General features: G+C 38.0%; 1 protein-coding gene across 1 annotated transcript in view; it reads right to left on the bottom strand.

Moving 5' to 3' along the window:
* Positions 1–25,124, bottom strand: part of CTDSPL2 (CTD small phosphatase like 2) — a 50,440-nt gene extending 25,316 nt beyond the window's left edge. The window contains 5 exon segments of the mRNA XM_080931527.1: positions 3,662–3,874; positions 5,323–5,472; positions 6,391–6,529; positions 13,951–14,160; positions 24,996–25,124. Of these exon segments, the coding sequence (XP_080787653.1) occupies positions 3,662–3,874; positions 5,323–5,472; positions 6,391–6,529; positions 13,951–14,136 (688 nt within the window). The 5' untranslated portion in view covers positions 14,137–14,160; positions 24,996–25,124.
* Positions 25,125–25,451: the final 327 nt, after the last annotated feature.

Raw genomic sequence — 25,451 nt, 5'->3', positions numbered from 1 at the left:
AAGCTAGAGGAGACTCTAGAAAAAAAGAATTCAACAATTCACAGATCAGACTGAATGGCAAGGAAATAGAGATAAAATTTGGAAGCAAAGTGTGGAGGATAATTTACTGAAGCTAGCAGATCAAAATAAGGCAGATGCTGTAGTATCAGAATTGCAACACAAAGAGAAGCTAAGATTATGGAAGCAGGGCTCAGAACAGAAGATACAGGAGATTATAGAGCAGCATGAACAACAGAAAGAGAAATTTGAGACTTGGCAACACAGCCTAGAAGAGATATTAGAAATGAAGACACAGGAAATTATAGATCAGAATAAGAGACAAAAAGATGAAAATGAAGATGGGAGACAGGAGCTGGAAAAAAGGTTAGAACAAAATATATAGCAGCTTACAGATCAGACTGAGCAGCAAAGAGAAAATAATGAGGTTTGGAAGCAAGACTTGGAGAATAACTTTTTTAAATTAATCAATCAAAAATTAATGGACAGTAGACAATCAGAGTTGCAATAGAAAGAAAAACTCAAAATGTGGAGTCAGAGTCAGAGAAGAGGAGGAGGAATGGGAACAGGACGGCTAATGGCAAGTGATAAGGGATCTCCTAGGAGGGGATAGAGAGTGTAGTGGGAAATCTGCCCAAAATAGACACACAGTTTGTGTTCCTAGTCACTGAGTTGTGTTTTCACTGAATGGGTTTATTTGGGTTAAAAAGGATACTGCAACACCCGAACCCAGGATCCTCTATAAGAGAAGCAAGTATCCCTAACCAAAATTACTGAGTCTTCTCTTCAGCCCCTAGTAACTCTTGTATAAGACAAGGGTATTCACTGTTAAATCAAGTTGGCCTCAAACTTTTGATCTTTCAAGTGTTGGCAACACATGTAATTTTTCTGGTATCACCTAAATCTGAAAGAAGGAAAGTAAATAGAAAGGGAGAAGCTGAGAATGAGATAGAACAGAGCACAAAAGAAAGGAAACCTAAACACAAGGAAGAGCCCAAGAAAATATATAGACATTTGTCCAGGAATTTCAAGGTTTTTTTGTTTTTTGGGTTTTTTTTTTGTTCTTTTTTGGATTTTGTTCTTTTTTGGATTATAAAAAGTTAAGAAAAGCTTGGAAGCTGGAGAGATGCTCAGCAGTTAACAGCACTGGCTGCTCTTGCAAAGGACCTGAAGTCAGTTTTCAGCTCCCATGTGGCAGTTTATAATTGTCTGTAACTCTGGGTCCAGAGGGTTTGATGTCCTCTTCTGGCCTTTGCAGGGACTAGTAACTACATAATGCAAAGACATGCATGCAGGTGAAACACAAACACACACAAAACAAAATAAAGATAATGAAGATGGTTTATGAGGTGTGTGTACAAATTACTGCTTGAGAAAACTTTGCCACTTCAAACTAATCTAGAAGCAATTCTATATATATGTGTCCCATGATTCAATCTACTTGAGCCAAGTCCACATCAACTGACAAATACATTAAAATGAGAATTTTCTAAAATGGTAGTTTTCGCTTACTCTCAAGAAGAGGTTAAAGGTGCTTGCAAGGTAAACAAGTGATGTCCAGACAACACGACTGCTATAGGACTATAGGTATCACCAAGCCCAGCCTTTATCTCCTTTCAGTTGTTTATTTTGACATAGGAGTGTAAGGTGTTATCCAGGATGGACTTTAATGCCTCAGGCTCAAGTCCTGCCTCTTCGGAAACAGAGGCAGGCAGACTTCTGTGAGTTTGAGGCTAGCCTGGTGTACAGAGTGAGTTCCATGATATCAGGGCTACAAAGAGAACATCTTCAACCTTCCCCCCAAAAAACCCTTTAAAATAAGTAATAAAAAGCAGCATTTTTATCGCTCCTTTTTATTAACACTACTGACTTATCTGCTTATTTATATACTTTATTTTGATTTTGAAACAAAGTCTCTCTGTGGTCCTGGAACTCAGAGATCATCAGGCTGACCTTGAACCCACAACAGAGATCCATCTACCTCAGCCTCCAGTAAGAGATGAATATCACCTTCTGTTAGTTTCTTCATAACATTCCACAATACCCACAGTGTGCATTTGCTACTACACTATCATAATTTTTCTGTATATTTGGCTCTTTCATTCAATCATAGAAAGTTCAGAGTCAAGGAGCCTATCTTAATCAAATATTCCCATCACAAAAACCACTGTAGCTAGGAGTAGTAGTAATAAACGGAAGGAAGCTGAGGCAGGAGGATTTCAGGTTTAAGCCTAGCCTTAGGCTAGGCATGATGGTGCATGCCTTTGATCCCATAACTCAGGAGACAAAGGAAAGCATTATCTCTGAGTTAGAGGTCAGCCTGGTCTATAGACAGTTCCAGAACAGCTAAGGACTATAGAAAAAAAAAAAACCTTGTCTCAAAAACGTAACATCAAAACAAACAGACAAAAATGAAAAGAAAAAAGTAACCAGCATTAAAAAAAATCCCAAAAGAAAGTTATTCTCAGGTATTACCATAAGAACTAACTACCCATAATTTTTTTCCTTTTAAGATTTATTCATTAAATTTATAAGTACACTGTAGCTGTCTTCAGACATACCAGAAGAGGGCATCAGATCCCATTACAGATGGCTGTGAGCCACCACGTGAGTGATGGGAATTGAACTCAGGACCTCTGGAAGAGCAGTCAGTGCTCTTAACCACTGAGCCATCTCTCCAGCCCCTTACCCATAATTTTTAATTTTACTTTTTTGAGACAGGGTATCTCTATGTAGCCCTGGCTGGCATGGAGCTGGCTACATTAAAAAGGCTTGTTTTAAATTCATAGGTATCCACCTATTATGCCTCCTTACCCTGCTTCTGTTTCCAATATTAATGATTCACTTGTTAATTTCAATAATAATAAAATAATCTTAATTTCGGTAATCCTAACAAAACTTTGGGGCATGTTACTTTTAGTTAATTTAAAGCATATCTTTCCTCTTTTTCTGTTTTTTTTTTAACCTCATACTAGTATTGCTAGGTTATTCTTCACATATATTTCATAATCATACTTATTTTCTTTGATACTTAGTAATGGGGATGGAATCCATGACATCGTGCTAACAAGGCCCTCTACTAAGCAAGCCACGCCCTCTGTCCCATAGTTCTTTTTAAACATCTAAACACAGAAAGACATGGTGACACATGCCTTTAATTCCAGCACTCAGGAGGCAAAGGCAAATGGATCTCTGAGTTTGAAGCCATCTTGATCTACATAGGACAGCTGGAGCTATATAATAAAACCTTGTCTCAAAAAAAAAAACCAAAAATGGCCAAACACAATTTGATCTTGTACATTTTATGATCATGTGCCACAGTACTTAGAAGTAATCAAGTCAGACCTTGTGTCTACATCTCAATGTCAACTAGTGCAGGAATGTAACGGTTAAGTTAGAACTTCGGAAAGATTAAGCAGCAAAACTTTGGGATAGTGGAAGAATCTCTTCTGGGCAAGGGGTCTCCACTTATGAATCAAACTGATCTAAAGGGATGACACTGCCTCAACAGCCACTTTAATCTTAAAGGTCTAAGGCTATTGCAAATAATGACAGGATTCAGTCTTCTTTCTAATTTCAAGTAAGAAAAACTTAAGTATTTAATCTGGCCATTTAACAATAGTAACTATTGTGTTTTTATAACTATAAGATATATTTTCTTCACCTGTAAGGGGTGGGATATCCCTGGTAACTGTTTCTTCTGCTTCTTCTAATCCATTATTTAGTGATGGCCTCACTTGAACTGCTTGATTTGAGTAAGCTGCTCCATTAGCTGATGTAGTGCTGGTAGTGATTTCATCCACCTGGTCCATGTCAAGTTGTTTCACTATCTCCTCAGCTTCCACAGCCTGTCCTGGGGAATCTGAACCTGATGTTCCTGAAATTGTTTATCAATAAATCATGAATCACTTTCAAAGCACAAATATTAAAAAAAGCTAAATGCAAACAATGTTATTATTTATTTTTAAGACTGCCCATTCAAAAGCTAAACTGAGGGTACCATTGTTTGAAATTATCTATTAAGCAACTCGCTAAACAATGGGGAATAAGGATTTTTTTTTTTTTTTTTTTTGGTCTTTCAGTAGTAGGCATTGAACCTAGAGATTCACAGAGTAGGCAAGCCCTCTGCCACTGAACTGAACCCTCAGTCTCCACTCAATTTTTAAGGCAAGGTATCACTAAGTAGTTCAGTCAGGGCTTGAAAAATTCATTCACTCCTCCTGCCTGAACCTTCCCAATAGCTAAGGATTACAGACAGGTCTGTGTCACCAGGCCCAGCTACATATAATTTATGAAGAGTTTTCATTAAGTTCTCGAATAGTTTGCAAACACCTTATAAGTCAAATAACTACAATTCAGAACTTTCCATTAAAGTACTGTGTGTGAGTCATTTAATAAACACTGTCACCAAAGAGCTCTCTATCTTCCAGTTCAAATGCACTAACTTCCTAGCATGATGGTGACCAGTCTTCAACCAGAAGTTATCCAAGAACAGGCTTAGTGTTTTCCTAACCATCAGCATCTTTTTACTAAGAGACCCAAGGTTAAATCATTTTAAGACATGCTTAATTTCTCAGTAAGATTCCATTAAAATAACACAGAATAAAGAATTACCCAATTTTTCTCCCACTATGAAATACTATTTCTTTCTTCCTTCAAGTTTTAAACAAAAATAACAAAACCAACTTCCAATACTGTCAATTTCCTTATACAATGCTCTCTTCCCTTAGTGCTTTAACACTAGCCCCTCTCCTAAAAGACCTGATTCCAACGCCAGCATTTTCACTCTCCCAACTCTGACATACACTTATCTCCACTGCCACCAGTTAATGGATTTTTCACTAATAAGCAAAACAAATACTAAAGACAACAACAGGACTTCTGAGCTTAATGCTCTTGCTCATGTGGTTCTTTGCTTCCATCAAACATACACTATTGCCAACATACTCTTAGTTACGTAAGTCTAACACACAGCTCCTAGCCTGACACGCAGTGAAGTGCAATGCTTTGCTAACATCTGTACTCACTCTCTGTTCGAGCTTTCTTCTTCCAGCCTCAGGGGGAAAAAAATGTCTCTATGGTGCTTCTGTGGGAGTTCCCACTTCTACCTGCCCTTCTGACCCCAGCTCAGTCAACAGCTCACCTGTCTCCTCTGACAAAACCAAAAGGTCTTTTTTTTTTGGGGGGGGGGGATCTTTTTTCAAGATAGGGTCCCAAGAGATGTGCCACTATGCCCAGCTCAAAAAGCTCTTTAAAAACTAGAATAAAAACTGTAATTGTAGTTAATGTTGAATTGTCTAAAAAAAAAAAATGGGTCTTACTTACCATTTTTATTTGCTGGTGAAAAAAAGTTGAAGACAGGAGAAAATATGGTCCCCAACAATGTAGTCCTTGGAGGACTACCTGAGCAAGGATTATCTTCTAATTTTCCATTTTGTTTTATATGTTGATTTGTCATTTCATAACTACCAGCTTCTGAGAGAAAAAGGAAAATAAAAGCAATGTCTAGAAAACTGCATTTCAGGTGTGTACTGTAAGTCATTTTAAAGATTCTTTCCTCTCAAAGTATTTCCTATACACTTACATTAATGTTTATGAGTGCTTAGCAAAGAAATCCTGGGGCAAATTTCTTACACATCAAATAATTTTAATGTATTTACAATGTTTATAAATGTTAACATTCACTGAGTTTTTTCAATGTTGATTTACATCTAAAGTTAAATAGCTGGAGAGATTTCAAATCAGCACAGAACAACAGAAAATAAAGAAAATACATATAAGCAAGCAAACAAGTTGCTATTCCAAACACACAGATGCAAGATTCATGCTGTTTACATTTTGGGACATTGGTTATTTCAAACTTTTCCTGATATCTACCTCTAATGAATGTCAAGTAAATAAATATAATTTTGATCCACAAAGTTGTATACATAATTTCAACTAAATTGTCATAATGTTGATCCATTTATCTTTTTTTGGTGTTGGAAATGGAACATGTTATGCAGGTTCTACCACTGAGGCATAGTCCTAGCCCCTGTCCATTTACACTGTAATGATAAATAATGTAAATCTGGTATTCTGCCTTTACTCATTTTTAATTCATACAAGTAAAAAATATTAGGAGATAATTTTAACTTTACTTGATACTTTTCTCTGCCTCTTGCCTAGCTTCAAAGCAGGGTTTGATTTTTGTTTTTGTTTTTAATTTTACCTATTTTACTTATTCATTTTACACACCCCTCACTGCACCCTCCTTCCTGGTCATTCCCTCCCACCCCCCATCCCCTTCTGAGGGAGTGGGGGCCCCCCTCACTATCTCCCATAGGTCAAGGCAGGTGAGGAGAAACTTCTGCTTGCAGTCAAAGGAAAGATAGCATTGAAACATAAACAAACCTCCATTGACTGGACTTTTCCGCCTTACTCGAGACAACTGTTTGTCGGGCTTTTCTCCAGCTCTTGGTGTTGATGTAATTAAATTATTATCTATATCACGTTCAATCCTACTCCGTTTCGAAGGATTTTCTCTCTCTTCCTTAAGTAACAGGAAAAAAAATCATTGAGCATAATTATTCCACTTTTCGTTTTAGAATCTTTTAAAAGATTTATTTATTTATTTTTATGCATGTGAGTCCACTGTAGCGGTATTGATAAACACCAGAAGAGGGCATAGGATCCCATTACAGATGGTTGTGAGCCACCATGTGGTTGCTGGAAATTGAACTCAGGACCTCTGGAAGAGCACTGAGTGCTCTTAACTGCTGAGCCATCTCTTTAGCCCCTGCTTTTCATTTTAAATGAAATATAATACATACTTTCTCTTGTTTTTCATATACTGAAGAAACAAAATGCAATTAACATCAAAGAGTGACTGACAATGTTTTAAAAGTGTTGATATAGTTATTCTACATAATTAAAATGATAGCTCAAGATTTCTCAAGGCTTCTAAATTTCCTATGCTCTAGAAATAACTAAACTTTACACATGCTCTCGATTTTCAGCCAACTTTATTTTTAAAACTATTCTAAACAACAAAGCCCCATTTCTGTGATATCTAGAATGAATGCCCTACAGAATCTGCTAGTATTCAGATTGCTAAGCCTGTAACACCCAAATTCATACCTAGCACTCTATCCATTGCTTTACTTAAGGTATGGCCACGTGGCCTCTTCATACTACTCCTTAACGATGACTGATGGAAATGTACTGCCAGGGGAGCTGGAGAGATGACTGAGTAGTGAAAAGCAGTGTTTACTCTTGCAGAGGACCCAGTTTCTATTCCCAGCACCCACATGGTGGCTTAGCCATGTAATATAAAACTCCATTTCCAGAGAACCAACACCTTCTTCTGACCTTCACAGACATCAGGCACAGATAACAGATATGCAGGCAAAACACTCATATACATAAAAAATAAAATTAAATAAAATATACTTCCAAGCATTTGACTGACTTTTTATCTGTAAAAATTTCCAGAGTCATTACTGCACAAGTCATTTCCCAAAATACTGTGATAATGCTCTATATTATAGTGTCTTGTTTGGTAAGACAAACTAAAGTCATTGAAGAAAGATTAGGTTTTTCAAATTACAAATGATACCTAACTTATATACCCAATATTCTCATCTACCTTGGTTTGCTGCTTCACATTTTATAACTGTGTGTGTAGATAGTGTATGTGTTTGGAGGTCAAAGAACAGCACTGGGAGTGACTCTTGGTGGCTACACAGAGCCATCTCATCAGCTTGTTTGAGGTACTTTTAAAATATAGTAGCAAGGGGCTGAGGAGATGACTGCTGCTCTTCCAAAGAACCTGATTGTGGTTCCCAGCACCTATGTCAGACAGCTCATGACCTCCTGAAAAATCCAACTTGGGAAAGATCTGACATCTACCTCCTCAATTCTCTGGAGGCACACCACATACCAATAACAAACATGCACACATGCATACACATAAATGAAAATTACACAAGTAATTCTTTAAAAGCCTACAGTAATTAGGGGCTTATTGGTTAAGAGAACTGGCTGCTTTTCCAAAGGACCAGGATTGGATTCCTAGCAACCATGACAGCTCACAACCATCTGCAACTCCAGTTCCAGGGGATCTAACGCCCTCTTCTGGCCTCCATGGGCACTAGGCACACAAGTGGTATATTTATGCACAGAAAGTTAAAACAAAACAATAGTAAAGATGATGAGTATGATGACACCATTGGTAATGGCACACATGAACCAATCATGATGTTCTAGATAGAGTTCAACCGAGTTCAACTCCACAGTCCATATGATGGAAAGAGAAAACTAACTCCAGTAAGCTGTCTACTGAACACTGGTACAAAGAGAGGTAGGGAATAGGTTAGTGGTACTCACATACCATATAGGTACACACAAAATATAATAAAATATATACCACTATGAATTTCCTAAAGGCTGACTATATATATACTTTAGCTTATAAAAATAAATGTGTGGGGGCCTTTGTGAGCTTTAATGCATCATATGCATGCAGGAGCCTATGAAGGCCACAGAGGGTGACATATCCCTTGAATCTATGGTTATACTTTTGAGTTAATATGTAGATGCTAGGAACCAAACCTAGGTTCTCTGCAAGATCAATAAGTGCTCTTAACCACGGAGACATCTCTCCATCCCCTAATTTTACATTTATTTCATGCACATCACAGGTGTGCCTGGACATGTATGCCTAGATCCATGCAGGCAAAACACAAAACGAAACAAAACAAAAAACAATCTATCTTTGACAATAGGTAAAGTCAGCTGTGAGTTGCCATGTGAATGGTAGAAACCAAACACAGTTCCTCTGCAAGAGCTTACTGCTAATTATCTCTCCAGCCCTGTTTTATTATTATTTTAAAGACAAAACCTAGTATTGTAAATAGCAATAATTATATTTTTTGTATCAAAATAAAAAAGCATAGACCAGCAAGGTAGGTAGCTCAGAGAGTACTTGCTGCTAAACCTGATGACGAGAGTTCAATCCCCAGAACCCACATAAAAGTACTCGATGCATTCTCAACTACTCAGCTGTCTTTCCAGTTCCTATAACTGAAATTTGCATTAGCAACAAACAGCTACACAGTTGAGCTTTTAAAAGTATTTGCATTATAAGACAGGTGGCTTATTGGTTAAGAGCATTGGTTGCTCTTCCAGAGGCCCAGCATCCAATTCCAAGTACCCACATAGTGACTCACAACCATCAGTAACTCCAATTCCAGGGAGATCAGAGTTAGCAGACACTGCATGAAAGTAGTACAGAAAAACATGCAAACAAATCATTCATACAAATAAAGAATAAACCATGTTTTAAAATATTAAAAAGCATTGGCCATAGCAGTGACACACACCTGTAATCCCAGACTTGGGAGTTGGAGGCAAGAGGATCAGAAGTTTAAGGTCATCTCTGACTACATTTTGCATTCAGTAACTACATAACTATCAAAAAACATAAAAAGCATGTGTTGGGCAGCATGATGCACATCTTTACATCCAGTATTCAAAATACAGAAGCAGGTGAGTCTCTAGGAGTTAAAGACCATCCAAGTCTACCCAGCAAGTTCCTGACCAACCAGAGAGAAACAATGAGACCCTATCTCAAAATAAATACTAAAAATAAAGTTAAAGGCATTATAAAATATCAAATACCTAGTAATAAAATTGGTAGAAATAGAGCAAGCCTTCCATATTATTCAGAAAAAATAAGATTAACTCCATCGGGCTAGAGTATAACTCAGTAGCAGAGCACTTTTTAATTCTGCTTAGTTTTGGGGTTTTTAGTTGGTTAGTTTTGAAATCATTGAGACAAGAGTTTTCCCACTGAGCTCCAGCTAGCCTGGTACTTACTTTGTAGCCAAGGATAGGTCTAGAACTTGTGACGACCCTCCTGTATCAAGGATTACAGTACTGTACACATCACTCACTATACACGACTCCTCTATTTTTTCTCCTGAAGACAACAGGAGAAACTGGCCTGTCATTTAACACAAACTGGCCTGCTATGTATCTGAGTCTAGCTTTCCATTCTTGCCTTCACCACCCAAGTCTTTTCTGTTGTTGTTGTTCTTTATTAAGACAAGGCCTTGCTATGTAGCCCAGGTTAGATAAGATTAGAATGCAGCACCATACTTCATTTTTTTATTCCCTCAAGACACCCGTCTCACTGTGTTCCCCAGGCCATCCTCCTACCTCAGCCTTATAAGCAGTGTAGGACTACAGGTACTCACCACTGTGCCTGGCTCATATTTATCATCATCATGAATTGACAGACTCCATATTAAGATATCCATCCTTGGGGCTGAAGATATGGCTCAGTGGTTAAGAGCACTGACTGCTCTTCTGAAGGTCCTGAGTTCAACTCCCAGCAACCACATGGTGGCTCACAACCATTTCTAATGGGATCTGATGTCCTATTCTGGTGTGTGTCTGAAGACAGCTACAAGTGTACTCATATACATAAGATAAATAAATCTTAAAAAAAAAAAGGAAAAAAGATGTCCATCCTCAATAAATGATCTACACATTCAATGAAGTGAACGATGTATAAAATTATGATAACAGTGGCAGCTTTTTAACAATCTAAACTAATTCTAAAATTTACATTAAATGACAAAAAATCTACAATCATAAAATAAATTGAAATAAAACAAAAGTTCAAGTACTTCTATTTCCTCCAAGATTCCTCACAGAACACACAGTAACAGAAAGGCTGACTTGGTGGACAGGCCTGTAAACACTTGAGGGGCTAAAGCAGGAAGAGTGTTTGAAGTCAGCCTAAGATGGATATTAAGACTTCAATTTGAGAAAACAAAACAAAAAATGGTATAAAAGAAAGCATAATATAGGCATAAAGATAAATATTTTGTAATGAATCTGAACTTAGGGCACAATCAACAAAAACTGATCCACAGGAAGGTATCTCTGAAGTAACCATGTGTGGTTGAAGATGAGGAGGGAGAAGTTTTCCATGTCTACTCACTAATTTATCAACTATGCTTAGTGTGGCAAGCACATACTTGTTATCTCACACTTCTGGAAACTGAATCAATTAGACTGCTTGTGAATTCAAGACCAGCCTGGGTTACATAGTATAGTCTAAGTCAGCCAAAGTTAAAACAACTCTGTCTCAAAAAACCAACAAGGAGCTGGGGGCTGAAGCTCAGTATTTATTTAGAATGAACAAGGTTCTGGCATTGATCCTCAGTATCCCATAAGGGAGGTGATGATCACAGCAGTTAGAAAGTAGAGGATGAGGCTGGAGAGATGGCTCAATGGTTAAGAGCACTGACTGCTCTTCCAGAGGTCCCGAGTTCAATTCCCAGCAACCACATGGTGGCTCACAACCATCTGTAATATGATCCTTCTGGTGTACAGGTGTTTATGCAAATAAAGCACTCATGTATGTAAGACAAATAATTTTTTTAAAAAGTAGAGACTGGAGAATCAGGAGTTCATGGTTGTCCTCTGATAGACAGAGGCTGGGCTGAGACTAAGCTACATGAGACTCTGTCACAGAAAGAAAAAAAGAGAAGATTATCTGTTTATTACTCCTGGAGTAGTGAAACGCCTCAGCAAGTTAAGTTTCCTGCTGCCAACCTGCCAACCTGACTTGGGTCCCTGGGACTTATGATAGAAGAGAACTGACTCCCAGTTATCCCATGACCTTCTTCACACATGTGTTGTGGCACATATACATTCACACATGCACATATGCATGTAATTTATAAACAGATAAAATGTAATAAAATATTTATTATGATATCATGGGTTATTTCATTCTAAGGATTACAATATTACTATCTAATGCCTGGCATGATGGTGCATGCCTTTAATTCAACACCTGGGAAGCAGAAATAGGTGGATTTCTCCGAGTTTAAGATCAGCCTGGTTTATATAGAGTTTTAGTACAACCAGATTTTTCAGAGACTGTTTCAAAACAAAACAAACAAAATTAATCTATTTTCTTTAAGATTAAAAAACATAAATCTATCATGAAATCAATTTAAAATTTTATGATCATCTTTTTAAAATGACCAAAAGAAGAAAAAAGATCAGAGTCCATTACAACATTCAGAGTTTAAAAATTGGGTGTGGTGGCTCTTTACAATCACAGCATTCTGGAAGTTGAGGCAGGAGGATTGCTTTGAGTATCAAGTGAGCTTGGGCAATGGCATGAGAACTTCTCTTTTAAAACAAAAAAAAAAGAAAAGAAAAGAAAAGAAAAGAAAAGAAAAGAAAAGAAAAGTAGAAAGGGAGCCAGAGGGAATAACTCAGTGGCTACCTAGCCTGCATAATGCTGTGGGATCAATCTCCAATAATGTGTGTCTTATCTATAGTGAGATTCATTTTACATGTATGATATAAAAATATTTCTTTTTATAGATCATAATTAGGAGATTGGTAAATATGGTTTTAATGTGATATTTCAACATTTCACTAAAATTATACCATATCAAAACTGAAGTTTTTGCTTCAAATAAAATATTAGAAATCACACTGTACTAAAAGCAGAAAAGTTATAAGTAAATAATTTCTGAGTGTTCTTGCTAACAGTCTTAAAATTCTGAAATCAGAGAATTATTGAGTCTTTGGACGAAAATATGGATTTGAATCAGATTGAGAATGTCATGCACTTTGTTACTAGTAAGCAATAGGGAAGGAGAGCCCACAGTGGCAGCATAAACCTTTAGTCCCAGCACTCAGGGGCATGACTAAGAAGATGTCTTGTGAATTCAAGGTAAGCCAGCCAAGGTTGTACAGTGAGGCCCAGAGTTCAGGACACAGAGGCAGGTGGGGCTCTATGGGAACTATGGGAACTGAGTATATAAACTACTGCGTTCCAAGCGGTCAGAGCTACACTGAGTCCCTCAATCAAGAAATCTCCAAAAAAATAAAAATGAGAGGCTAGTACTCATATGCTGAAGTTTTATTCTAAAACATGATCATAACTAAAGAAAGGGACTTTCAAAGGAATGACTGAGTTTATGAACAGTGAATGCTCTTCCAAAGAGCTGGTTTAGTTCCCAATACCCACATAGTAGCTGAAAACTCTAACTGCCTCTTCTGACCTCCTTGGGTACAATGCAGCGCGCACACACACACACACACACACACACACACACACACACACACACATATATATATACATATATACATATACACACACACATACACACACACACACACACACACACACACACTCGAACACTCAGGCAAAGCACCATACACATAAAATAAAAATCTCAATAAAATTAAATAAGTCCAACAGCATATACCTGTTATCTCAATTCTCAGGCAGTTAAGCCAAGAGGACTACTATAAATTGGAAGTTAGCCTGTGCTATACAGCAAATACTTGGCCAGACTGGGTTATATAGCAAAAACCTGTCTCAAAAAGCACAAAATGGACTGCTGGGAGTTGGAGGCACACACCTAAGGCACTCAGAAGCAGAGTTCAAGGCCAGTCTGGTCTACAGAGCTAGTTTCAGGGCAGCCAAGACAACACACAGAGAAACCCTGTCTCAAAAAAACAAAAAACAGGGGTTAGAGAGATGGCTCAGTAGTTAAGAGCATTGACTGTTCTTCCAGAGGCTGTGAGTTCAAATCCCAGCAAGCACATGGTGGCTCACAGCCATCTGTAATGGGATTAAACACCCCCTTCTGGTGTGGCTGAAGACAGCTACAGTGTACTCATATAATTAAGTAAATAAATCTTAAAAAACAAAACAACAACCACGACAGAAAGCTAAATGATTTAGTTCAATGTTATATTTGTCTTGGACTTTCATTAAATACCTCACATGTAATATTCCTAAAAATAAAACCAAAATGTGTATTACCCTTTAAAACAGATTCTATTAATATCAACTTCTCTTCTATACATGCTTACAGAAAACAATTTAAGCATGGCATGCTTTACTTAGGTGTGAGGTTAAACTATCACCTTGGGCGTGCTTCCTTTAATGAACTTTTTAATTGAAGATAATAAGCCGGTTTCATTTTTTGATGGTTTTTCTCCTCCCGAAGGCAAGCTATCATCAACCTCTGAGTATTTCCTTTTTGCTCTGGCAGTGCGCTGTGTTTGGATTGGAATGGACTGCTGAGAAGTCTTTCGTGTTCTCAACTTCATCTTTTATGGGTGCCACATGTAAACCTGTAGGAAAAACAAAGAGCACAAGTTATTACCCGATATGCCCAATAATTATACATTAAAAATCTATTTCTTTAAAAGAGCCCAGATCTCTAAAAGAACTTAAATAAAAGACTAACATTTGTTAAGTGAAAGGCACTGCATTTTATATATGTTATCTACCAAATAACTTTGATAGCATGTGAGATATTGCCTCCTACAGAGAAAACTGAGTAATCCCAAACACAGTGCACGATCTTTCCAAAACTGTGCTACCTCTCTACCTATGTCAAAAACCACACTTGGTCATTCATTCACTCTTCAAGTATTTATTAAGCAGTTAATCACATCTGAGACTGCAACTAGGTAAGCACTGAGACAATAGTAAACAAGGTAGGAAAGGGTTTTGACCTTAAGAGAAAACCCATCACTTGATGAATGAATTTCATAAACATAATTCTAAAAAAGCCAATAACCATGTGAGAGTAACAAGAGGTTGGATCATCCTGATAAGAGTTCAGTCTTATCATACATAATAAACTAGGTTTACAGACTTAGATGTGGATCACTGCTAGATCATGAGAGGTCCCAGGTTGTTCTTCCAGTAACACATACAAAATACAAATATTTAAAAGAAATTTATAGGGCTGGAGAGATGGCTCAGTGGTTAAGAGCACTGAGTATTCTTCTAGAGGTCCTAAGTTCAAATCCCAGCAACCATCTGTAATGAGATCTGATGCCCTCTTCTGATGTGTGTGTGTGTGTGTGTGTGTATACACACACACACACACACACACACATACATACATATATATATACGGATGGATGGCTAGAGAGCTGGCTCAGAATTAAGAGCACTTACTGTTCTTCCAGAGAACCCAGTTTTGATTCCCATCACTCACATGGAAGCTCACAACCATCTGTAGCTCCATCCAGGGGATCTGACGGCCTCTTCAGGCCTCTCCAAGTATTAGCACAAACATGGTGTTCAGACACATATAGACAAAACATACATTCAAAAAATCTTTTTTAGAAAGAATAAAGAAACACACTTGTGAGACAAGTTAATCCATAATATAACTACACAAAAAAATCCAAAATCTGGGAATAGAAAGACTTGGAAGATGGCCCAGGGGCAGGGGGTGAGGGGGTGAACCATTACCTCCCAAAAGCCTAATGACCTAGCCATGCTTGTAAGACCTTTAATCATTACTCAGGAAGCAGAGGAGGCAGCTCTGTGAGCAGGAGGCCAGGCCGGAATACATGATAGCCTGTTTCATTAAGGAATAAATCAGACATCAAAATTAAAAATATTTGTAAACCAAGAACCCTATGTACAAACTCAAAAAGCAACCCAAAGGCCAGCAAAGTGTACCAAAGGGTAAAAACGGTCTGAGTTCAATTTTCAGGACCCACATGGTGGGAGATGAGCGTCTCATAAATTGTCCTCTGAGCTCCACATGAGTATCATGGCATGCACATGTATGAAGAAAATGTATACAAATTATTCATCTTAAGGAAATGATATCCAGAATATAGAACAACCTTCATCAGAGACCAAAAATTAACTGAATTCAAAAAGAAATGTCAGCACCAGACAAGGTGGACAATCTCTTTAACCCCACCATTCTGGAGACAGATGCAGCTCTAGGCCAGACTGTTCTACAGAGCCACACAGATTTAAGGTCCTTCATAGGTAAATGCATCCAAGGCCAAAAACGGCATTGTTTTCTTTCTTTACTAGCAATCTGGCCAACCTGAACCCTTTCCTTGATCTAAGGAAAGAAGACAACTTGAAGGCAAAGAAAAAAAAGTCAGACTTAAAGCTGTAATTCCAAAAAGGGAAATGGTCAATTCTGCTATAACTGAGTTCTGTCTCACCTACAGAAAGCTGATAATAATTAAACTGCTCCAGCCCAACACAACAATAGAAAACTTGGGTGAATCACAAAAGAATTAAGACTTTCTTGAAATCAACAGGATACTAAGGATCAGAAGTAGCTAAAAAAAAAAAAAAAAACAAAAACAAAAAACAAAAAAAACTCAAATCCGAGAAAAGATAAACCCTTCTTAGGAGAGATAGGAAATAAGCATGGGTTCTCTATAGTAGAACAAATGAAGAAATAATTATGCCATAAAAACATGTGAGAAAAATCTAAAATTATTTTTATCCAGACATCAGAATTAGTCTTTTATTTGCAAGTTTTTAAATAAATGTATTTTAAATGTTTTTAAAAATTAGAAATATAAAATAATTTAGGATTTTAAATTTTTCTTTAGATTTATTTATTTTATGTGTATAAGTGTCTTGCCTTTCTCTATGTATATGTACCATGTGCATGCCTGGTGCCTGAGGTCAAAAAAGAAACGTTTGTATCCCCTAGAACTAGAGTTATGAATGATTATGAGCAACCCTGTGGGTATCAGAAACCAAACTCAGGTCCTTTGCAAGAGCAACAAATTTTTTTGAACATTAAACCATCCCTCCAGTCCCTAAAATTAATTAACTGGATGAACATAGGCTAGCATGAACACACATTATAGATCTGTGGTGCTGGAGCAGCCTCTATTGTGGGAAACAAAGTTCAATCCATTAAACATAAGAGGATAGAAGATGCTCTGAACTGCAACCAGCACAGCATGCACCAGGTGCTTATACTGAGGCAGAGAGAATAAACAAAAGTCATGAGCTGATGAGAAAGCAAAAACTTCCAACACATTCCAACTAGGCTTCTGAGCAAAAGCAACAAGAAAACCTAATTAAGTTAATGATGTAAGAAGGTACCCTCTGCAGCAAAACTGACTAACCCAAATACCTTCACTTACAGCTCCAAAAATCCAATTTTCCAAATAGACTCTACTAGTGTTTACTTTCTATTCATAATATTCAGCATTCAGTAAAATACTCCAAGAGTTGGCAAAATAGCTTAGTGGGTAAAAACACTTGTCACACAAAGCTGGCATCCTAAGTTCAAGCCAAAAAAGCCCACATAAGTGGAAGAAGAGAAATGACTCCATGAAGTTGTCTTCTGGCCTCCACATATGCTGTGCTATGCACCACCAACAGACATGTACACACACACACACACACACACACACACACACTGTCTGTCTGTCTGTCTCTCTCTCTCTCTCTCTCTCTCACACACACACACACACACACACACACACAAACAGTAGCACATACACTGTGGCATGTTCTCCCAACACAGACATGTACACACACACACACACACCCCAGTCGCAAATGCAAACAACTATTAAATTTCACAAAGACAGAAAAACTCAGACCTTGGGTGGGGTGGGGTGGGAGTCAGATAAACAGCTAGTAGATGGTGTCCTAAACAGCTGTAATTCCAGTACTCAGGAGAACAAGGATAGGAGATCAGAACTTCTAGGGCAGCCTGAGACTACCAAAATTTATCTCATGTATAAGATCCTAGAACTGTAAAATGGAAGGGAAAAAAAAGTCAATGAAACCAGAAGCTTACTTTTTTTCTTTAATAGATCAGAAAATTAATAAGCTATTGGCAAGAATAAGGGGAAGGGTACAAAACCAATATTGGGAGTAAAAACTTGAAAATAACAATAAAGCCTGTGTAGACTTAGAATTATGACGCTTTCCATACATATTTACATTAACAAATTGAGATGAAATGGCCAATTCCTCAAAAGAGTCACAACCAAGGAATAGTGTGCAAATAGCTATAATCTCAGCCCTCAGAAGGCTAAGGTAGGAAGATCAGAACTTCTAGGCCAGTCTGAGACATAGCAAAATTTGTCTCAAAGCAAACAACAAAAATCATCAAACCTTACAATAAATAGGTTGATTACCCTCAGATTTAAAATTGAGTATGTAGTAAAAACCATATGTAAAACACAAGGCCCAGATGACTTCATTACAAAAATCAATCAACAGGTATTTTGCCTTTATGTGTGTGAGATGATGATGATGTCATATCCTCTGGAGCTTGAGTTACAGGCACTTTGTGAACTGCCTAATTAAGGTGCTGGGAACTCAACATAGATATTCTTGAAGAGCAGTAACACTCTAAACCACTGAGTCATCTCCAGAGTCCACCATATAATTTTTCTTTATAACACTTAAAAATATATAAGAATAAAATAAAATTACACACACAAAATCTCCCCTAATAGAAGACTGGGAAATGATCATGCTTAGTAAAATAAATCTAGTACTATCAAACAGCAAATAAAAATAACAAACTTGTTTTGTAGTTACCTGCTGCTCAGGTAAACAGATTACAGGGAAGGGTGTTGGTGCTAGAAGTCTTTCAAAGGTTTCTCATGAATTGCAACATTAATTCTGCTAAGTTTCCTAAACTATCTAAAATTTCAGACTTATATCTCACCACCTCAAACTCAACTTACCCCAAATATCTTCTTCCTGTTTTATTTTTTTCTCCTATACTCATCCATGTAATCAACTAACCAAAAATACCTAAACTCCATCAACCACCTAGTTGTGACACCTTGTCCTTATCCCCTATAATCAACTATGAAATTCTGGTTTTTAACTTCTAAAATTTTTCAGTTTTTCCTTTTAAATCCATCCTCTGAACTACATAAGTCTGTCTATTCTTACCAGGTTTCTCATCAACTGCATTCCAATAAAAACTAAACCCTAAAATCATTGGCAAATACATCACCCTACAATATGTAGTGTGTGTGTGTTGTAAATACATGGTATTCATGTGTGCTGATGAGCTTGTGAGAACAGAGGTGGACACTAGTTATGTTCCTCAGTCTTTCTCCACCTGAGACAGGGTTTTACAGAACCTGGAGCTCAAAATCATCACCAGCGCACCACCTGCATTAATTCCCCAGGGAGGGTTTCTAGGTGTAGTCTTTCTTCATTGTTATTTGTTGTTGCTGACACTCTGTGCTCTCTACTTATGTTTCTGTCCTCTTTACCACAACTATTATTTTGACTAATTACCTAGTTATCCTCACTGTTTAAAACTCAGCCCAAGTATCATATAACTAATAAAAACCACCTCCACACTATAAACTTCTTTAAACCCTGAGGTCATCTCTCACTTAGCTCTTAACAAATTAACACTAAAATAATCTGCTTCAATAGATTCAATCACACTTGACAAGAGTGAGTCCTCATGGCAAAGACCAGGAGATGCAGCTCAAAAGTTGAGCCCTTGCTAAGCATGCAGAAGCACTGCAAAGAACTAAAAACCCTTGAAAGCAGTGATCAAATCCATCACTTTAAGAACCTGGCACTCAACAACTCAGTCTTTGCTGAACTTACCCAATTTGTTTTACATTTATCTCTAACAGGTAAGATGAGAGAAGATTCTATCTCTGAACAATCATCAGTAGAGTAAGAATGTTCGCTTACAAAATGAGGACCAGTTAATAAAAAAAAAAAAAAAAGTTCTTTTCCTTTCTTTGTCACAGTCATTTCTGATATCTCCCAAAGCTATACTTATTTAAAATTTTTCTTTCTTTATCATTCTGTGTGTAACTGAATGCATGTTTGGTGCCTTCAGGCCACTGCTCAAAACTTTCAGGAGTGCATTCTCTCTACCATGTGAATTCACAGGCTCCAACTCAGGTGGTGAGCACACACCCTTACTCTCACTGACCCAAGCAATTTTTGAGGCAGACAATTTACAAATTGTAAATCATCTTGGATTACAAGATTACAATAATGGTTCAAGTATAGGACTGGTTTTATCTAGGGGGTTCCTTACAATGTAGCAATTCACAATTTAGTATGTATGTGTATATGAATGTTTTGAGACAAGATCTCACTCTGTATAGCCCAAGTTGGCTTCAGACTTGAAGTGATCTCCCTCTCAGTGCTGAGATTATAGGCATGATCATCTTGCCATGCCCAGCCCTTTACCAAAAGGTAAACTTTATGTGTAGTGAAATGCAGTAATGCACCGTGTGGAGTTTCGGAATGAGCTCGGGTTGTCAGGTTTACCCGTTTGAGCCATCTTACTGGCACAGTATTTTCTCCATACTACTGGCTAGACAGGGCCGGGCACACTAAGGTAACTAATTTCCCATGAATCTACACCTCTAGCCCTTTTATTTCCCCAAATATAGACATATAAAAAACAATAGACAATCGGGCTGGCCTTTACTTTTTTTTACCTTTAAAGCTTGATTTGTAATCTTTTTACAGCTTTATTTTCATCAATGTTTAATTTGTCACTGTAACTCTACTGTCATTTATTCAGCAAACATACTTGTTTGAAAGAGGGCACATTACATAGTCTTGGTAACTTCTGAGAACCCTTCAAATGCAGTGTATCATTTTCTTATGTTTGGTACAAATTAGTGCCCTGAAGACCTTGTCGAGTACGACAAATTTCCAATTAAGTTTATACTTGTATTATTATTGTATTGCTGCATTGTAAAGAACCCCCTAGAACTGATCTAATAACTCAAGACAATTTACATTTACAACTGTCTGCTTCAAAAATTGCTTGGGTCAGTGAGAGTCAGGGTGTGTGCTCACCTGAGTTCAAGTCTGTGAACCCATAATAAGGTGGAAGGAGAATGCACTCCTGAAAGTTGTCTACTGATCCCCACAGGTAGGCAGTAGCATATAGGTACTCACTCATATATACACTCAGTCACACACACAATAAAGAAATTTTAAAATAATTATAGCTTTGGTATGTGCAGAACACATACAATAAATGAATGTAAAACTTTTAATTAAAAATGTTTTTAAAACAATTAACTTGATTTTGGAAGAATCAAAATAAAATTGTTATCCACTAAATCTAAAATCCTCTGATTAACTCATAAGCTATCTTAAAAATCCTGACTCCTAAATATGTATTAACACATCCATGAAAGAAAATGCTAAAAGTAATCTACATTCTAGTACACCTAAACTGAAACATACGTTCTACTGTTGGGTTTGCCCATTTTCTCTTCCATACATACCCAAGTCACTAAAGGAACTCAAATTAAAAGGCTTCTCTACCACCTAATAAAAAGAAAAAAAAATAAATGGACAAGTCTACAGAGAGTTTGAAGCCAGCCTGAGATAGTGAGATCCTATAGAAATGGCTACTAATAAAGTTTAAACCTAATTATCTTAAAAGAAAAAAAAAAAAAAAAGTGCTTGCCCTCCAGTTATTGCAGCCATTATGAAAGCCTGACTTCTGGGACTCACTCAGAGCACTAGTGCTCATGTTAGCACTGTTCAATCCATCTCTCTTCCAATCTAATATAGGAAACTATGCACAGTATGAAATATGGGATCCTAATATAGAGAACTATCCTATGATTTTATGTCAAAATTTTGTTGATTGACATGGTGCCTTATACCTGTAATCTAAGCACATCTGAGGTGGAAGCAGGAGGATCAGAGAGAGGTTCAAGGTCAGCCCCTGCTACATGGAAGATTCAAAGCCTTTCTGCCCTGTCACCAAACAAAATAAAAAAGTATTTGTCCATAAAGTCTTATCTTGGATGCCACCTTTAAATCCCATCATTCCTTATTGGAAGGTTCACAAAAATACCGACGGGACCCCTGGAGGCCCAAGACTCTCACTGTGGAAATTTTACTTCCATCATGCTTGTCTTACGGAGACAACACGGCTACAGCCCATGTATCTGCTGGTCACAGCCAGTATATGTAAAACTTCAACTCTCCTTGACAGGCAGTAATGCGCACCTTTAATCCCAGCACTTGGGAGGGAGAGGCAGATGGATCTCTGAGTTTGAGGCCAGCCTAGTCTTCTGAGCAAGTTCCAGACAAGCCATTGAAACCCTGTCTCCAAAACAAAACAAAACAAAACAAAGCAAAAGACAAAAGAAAATTTACCTCTCCTTAATTCCACTGTCTCAGAACCCTCCTCACGGACTACTTTAATGAGCTAATCTGCACTTATGAATAAAACACAATGATGTTTTATCTATGAATTTGTAATTTGTTTTTAGACAGGGACTCTTTATATAGCCCTGGCTGTCCTAGAACTTGCTATAGTCTAGGCGGTCTTAAACTCACATAAATCCACATGCCTCTTCCTCCCAAGAATTTCAATTGAAGATTCATGCCACCACACTCAGCTGATTTTATAATTTTAAACAATGCATTCTAGAAAGAATTCCACAAGACTCAGTACATATAAATGAAGTCAAGCATGGCATTTCTTAAAACAATCTCAACCACCTAGGTCTACCTATAGATAGGTTCAATAACAATTTAATACAGTTTCAATTAAAAATGTATGTACTCTTTTAGTCCCAGGACTGACTTAGAAGGCAGAGGAGGATCTCTGTGAGTTCAAGACCAGCCTAATATACATAGCAAGTTTCAGGATGGCAAGAGCTATACAGTGGCACTTTTTCTCAAGGAGGTTAAAAAGAACATCTACTCATTCAAACATTAGTGAATACATCTGGCTTAGGTCAGGGCATAAGGATGTCAGAAAAGTAAGCAAAACCTGAAGTGAAAATGGCTCATTCTATCAAGTTTCATGCCTGTTAAATAACCTAATTCTGGGACACAGAGGCACTCACTTTTAATCCCAGCAATCCTGGCTGAGGCAGACGGATCTGGAGTTTGAGTAAGCTTGGACTATATAATCAGACCCTGCCTCACTAAAAAACAAACAAGTATATAAATAAACAACTTCATTCTCAATGTAGCACAAATGACTCCCCTGTACCCAATAGTTTAAAATGGCTTGGCAACTTTAATCAATAATAAAAATTACTTAAGAGCACACCACGTAAAAGGTCCTCTTCCCTTATATTCTCATAAAAACTTGAATGAAAAAGATAAAACTTTACCAATCACAAACTTCCTAACAGTGGGGAGAAAACAGCACCACTAGTTCAAATGATATGTCTAAGGCACTAGTGCTATGCAGAACAGAATGCTCCACAGCATACCTGTCCTATTTGATATTCCTACACAATCCTATTATTGCAATGCAACCACAGCACACGTGAGTAAAACTGCACCACTTGGCAGCTTTCACATCCTTTCAAATCATGCTTAGGAGAGTATTAATATAGGGACTGGCCTGACTGGTGGCACAAACCTATAATCCCAGCACTCTAAGAGACAGAGGCAGGTGAATCTCTGTGATTCCAATGTCACTCCGATCTACAAAGTGAGTTCCAGTACAGCTAGGGCTGTAACACAAACAAACAAAGCACATGGGGTCTAATTGAATGTAGTAATAAATTGAATGTAGTAGTAACTAACGTGGAAAAATCCTAGTGATAGTCTCCAATACTGATTCTGCTACCTATAAACAAAATTTTATCAGAAACCTACCCCAAAAACATCCTTTAAACACAGAGAAAGCCTGCACTAGGCATAACTTATCCCAGTTCTTCTGAGTAACATAATTAGTCCCATTTTAAAGTAAAATGACTCAACAAGTATTCAGTATGTCTAAACTTTCACCCTCCAAACCCCTAAATCAAGCACTCCTCCTAAAACTACATTATATAAGAGCTATATTTTACCTTGACTTTATGACCTTGGGCTAAGTCTTTCAAAAACAAAAAAAACAACTATAATGATGCTTGCATGTGCCTGCTTATTACTGAAATTTAATCCTAATATGTGAACAGTAAGTGAAGTACTCTAGGCTGCACCTATGAAGCAGAATGAGAAACAGTAACTAATAGGTATTATATACCATGTTTTAATCTACATTTTTATTTCTGGGGAAAACACCTAGAGTACCACAAATTCGACATAACCAAAGCATTGAAAAAATTGAGGAACTCTTTATTTAACAAACAAACAAACAAAAAAAAAGTAAAAAATAGCTTCCACATGTAATTTTACTGCTTTTATAGAGATAACTGCTGGATCACAAACACAAATGTATAACTTGGCATTTGATGAATCTAAATAATAAGCAATCTACAATCTAAAAATTATGTAAATAAGCCTACTGTTTCAAGGCACTAATTTGTATACGGTTGTAAACGTAATCTTGGTATTGTCTTAGTAGCATGAGAAAGATCAATTCCTGTCTTGGAGTCACATCTTCTAAGGATAGTCATCTCACCTTAGGGTGGTTTCCCAGCAGTATCTCAGTAGGTTTCCCTGAGGTACTTACTCTTAAAGTGCTTAACATTATTCACACATTCATCTACCGCTAGGGCGAGAAGTAAATAAACAGCATTTATTTATGCAATTATTAAACACAGAATCCTGGTCAAGAACGCAAAAGTAAATTCATACGGACATACCCAAAGTAAACAGCATGTTAAGTATGTTAAGATTCACCCTTAACTAACCACTATGGAAATCAGAGGCCGCCTACATAAGCTGGTTTTTACTACCACACTTGATTTTAAAAAGTAGTCATGTCAACTCAACATTTTACCAGTACAGAAGACAGACAGAAGTTCCAGGAACCTCTTTCTAGATTCTCAAAGGATGTTTGTAAGAGCTCTAGTAGAGAGAGCAACGCCCCCCTAATGCACCCTACGAGAATGAAATACCGAAAACATTACGTGGGCCCACAAGAAGGTTCGAAAAGGCAATCTAACTTAATTAGCTATAAGGTCTACGGGGTCAGAGACTAGGAACGTGAGAAGGGGTTGGGGGTGGGTAGCAAAGTGAAATCGAACCCAGAAATCACAACACAGGCCTCAGCCTAAGAGCTGAAGCTGGCGGGAAGTGAGCTCCCTTGCCGTTCCCTGGGGAAAGTCCAAGCCAGAGCGGCTTCCACACAGTGTACGTACAAGGCGCCAACAGTGCATGCCTACGGACGTGCTGGAACCGCTGAAGGCTCGCCTGAGAAGGGGAGGAGATCCCGGCAGACGGCCCTGGGAGGACTGAGCTTCGGAGCAACGGCTGCGTCTGGACCAAGGGAAATTACCTTCACTGTGACGACAGAAAAGTGTCCTCGGGCTCCGGCGATGGTCCCGACTGCGCAATAGGTGGTGTCTTTCCCGCTTATCCCTCAGCAGCAACAGAACCAGCTCCTTCAGCCAGTCGCCATTTCCCGCCTACCGACCTGCTGCACCGCACGGACAGGGACCCGGATGGAAAGCGGCCTCCCTGCGCAGGCGCCCTGGCTTCCTCCTCCCCCGCCCGCCACTATCCGGAGAGGCGGGAGGGAAGGAATGCGGGAGGCCTGGGCGGCAGCGGGAGGGAAAGAAAACCAACTTTTACTTCCGTGAAGAGGCAAAAGTTCCTGCAGCCTTAGGGAACCCACCAGTTCGAATTCCCGACCAAATGAAAAACAAGAAACAAAATACAAATAAAAATGAGCACAGGGCCTTAGGGCCCGAGGAGTTAGACTGGGCGCAGCCTCCGAGGGGGCTAGGAGCGT

This window comes from Micromys minutus, assembly GCF_963924665.1.
Source record: "Micromys minutus genome assembly, chromosome: 17".
NCBI lineage: Eukaryota > Metazoa > Chordata > Mammalia > Rodentia > Muridae > Micromys > Micromys minutus.
The sequence above is the reverse complement of the archived record's forward strand: the minus strand, read 5'-3'. Positions and strand labels throughout refer to the sequence as shown.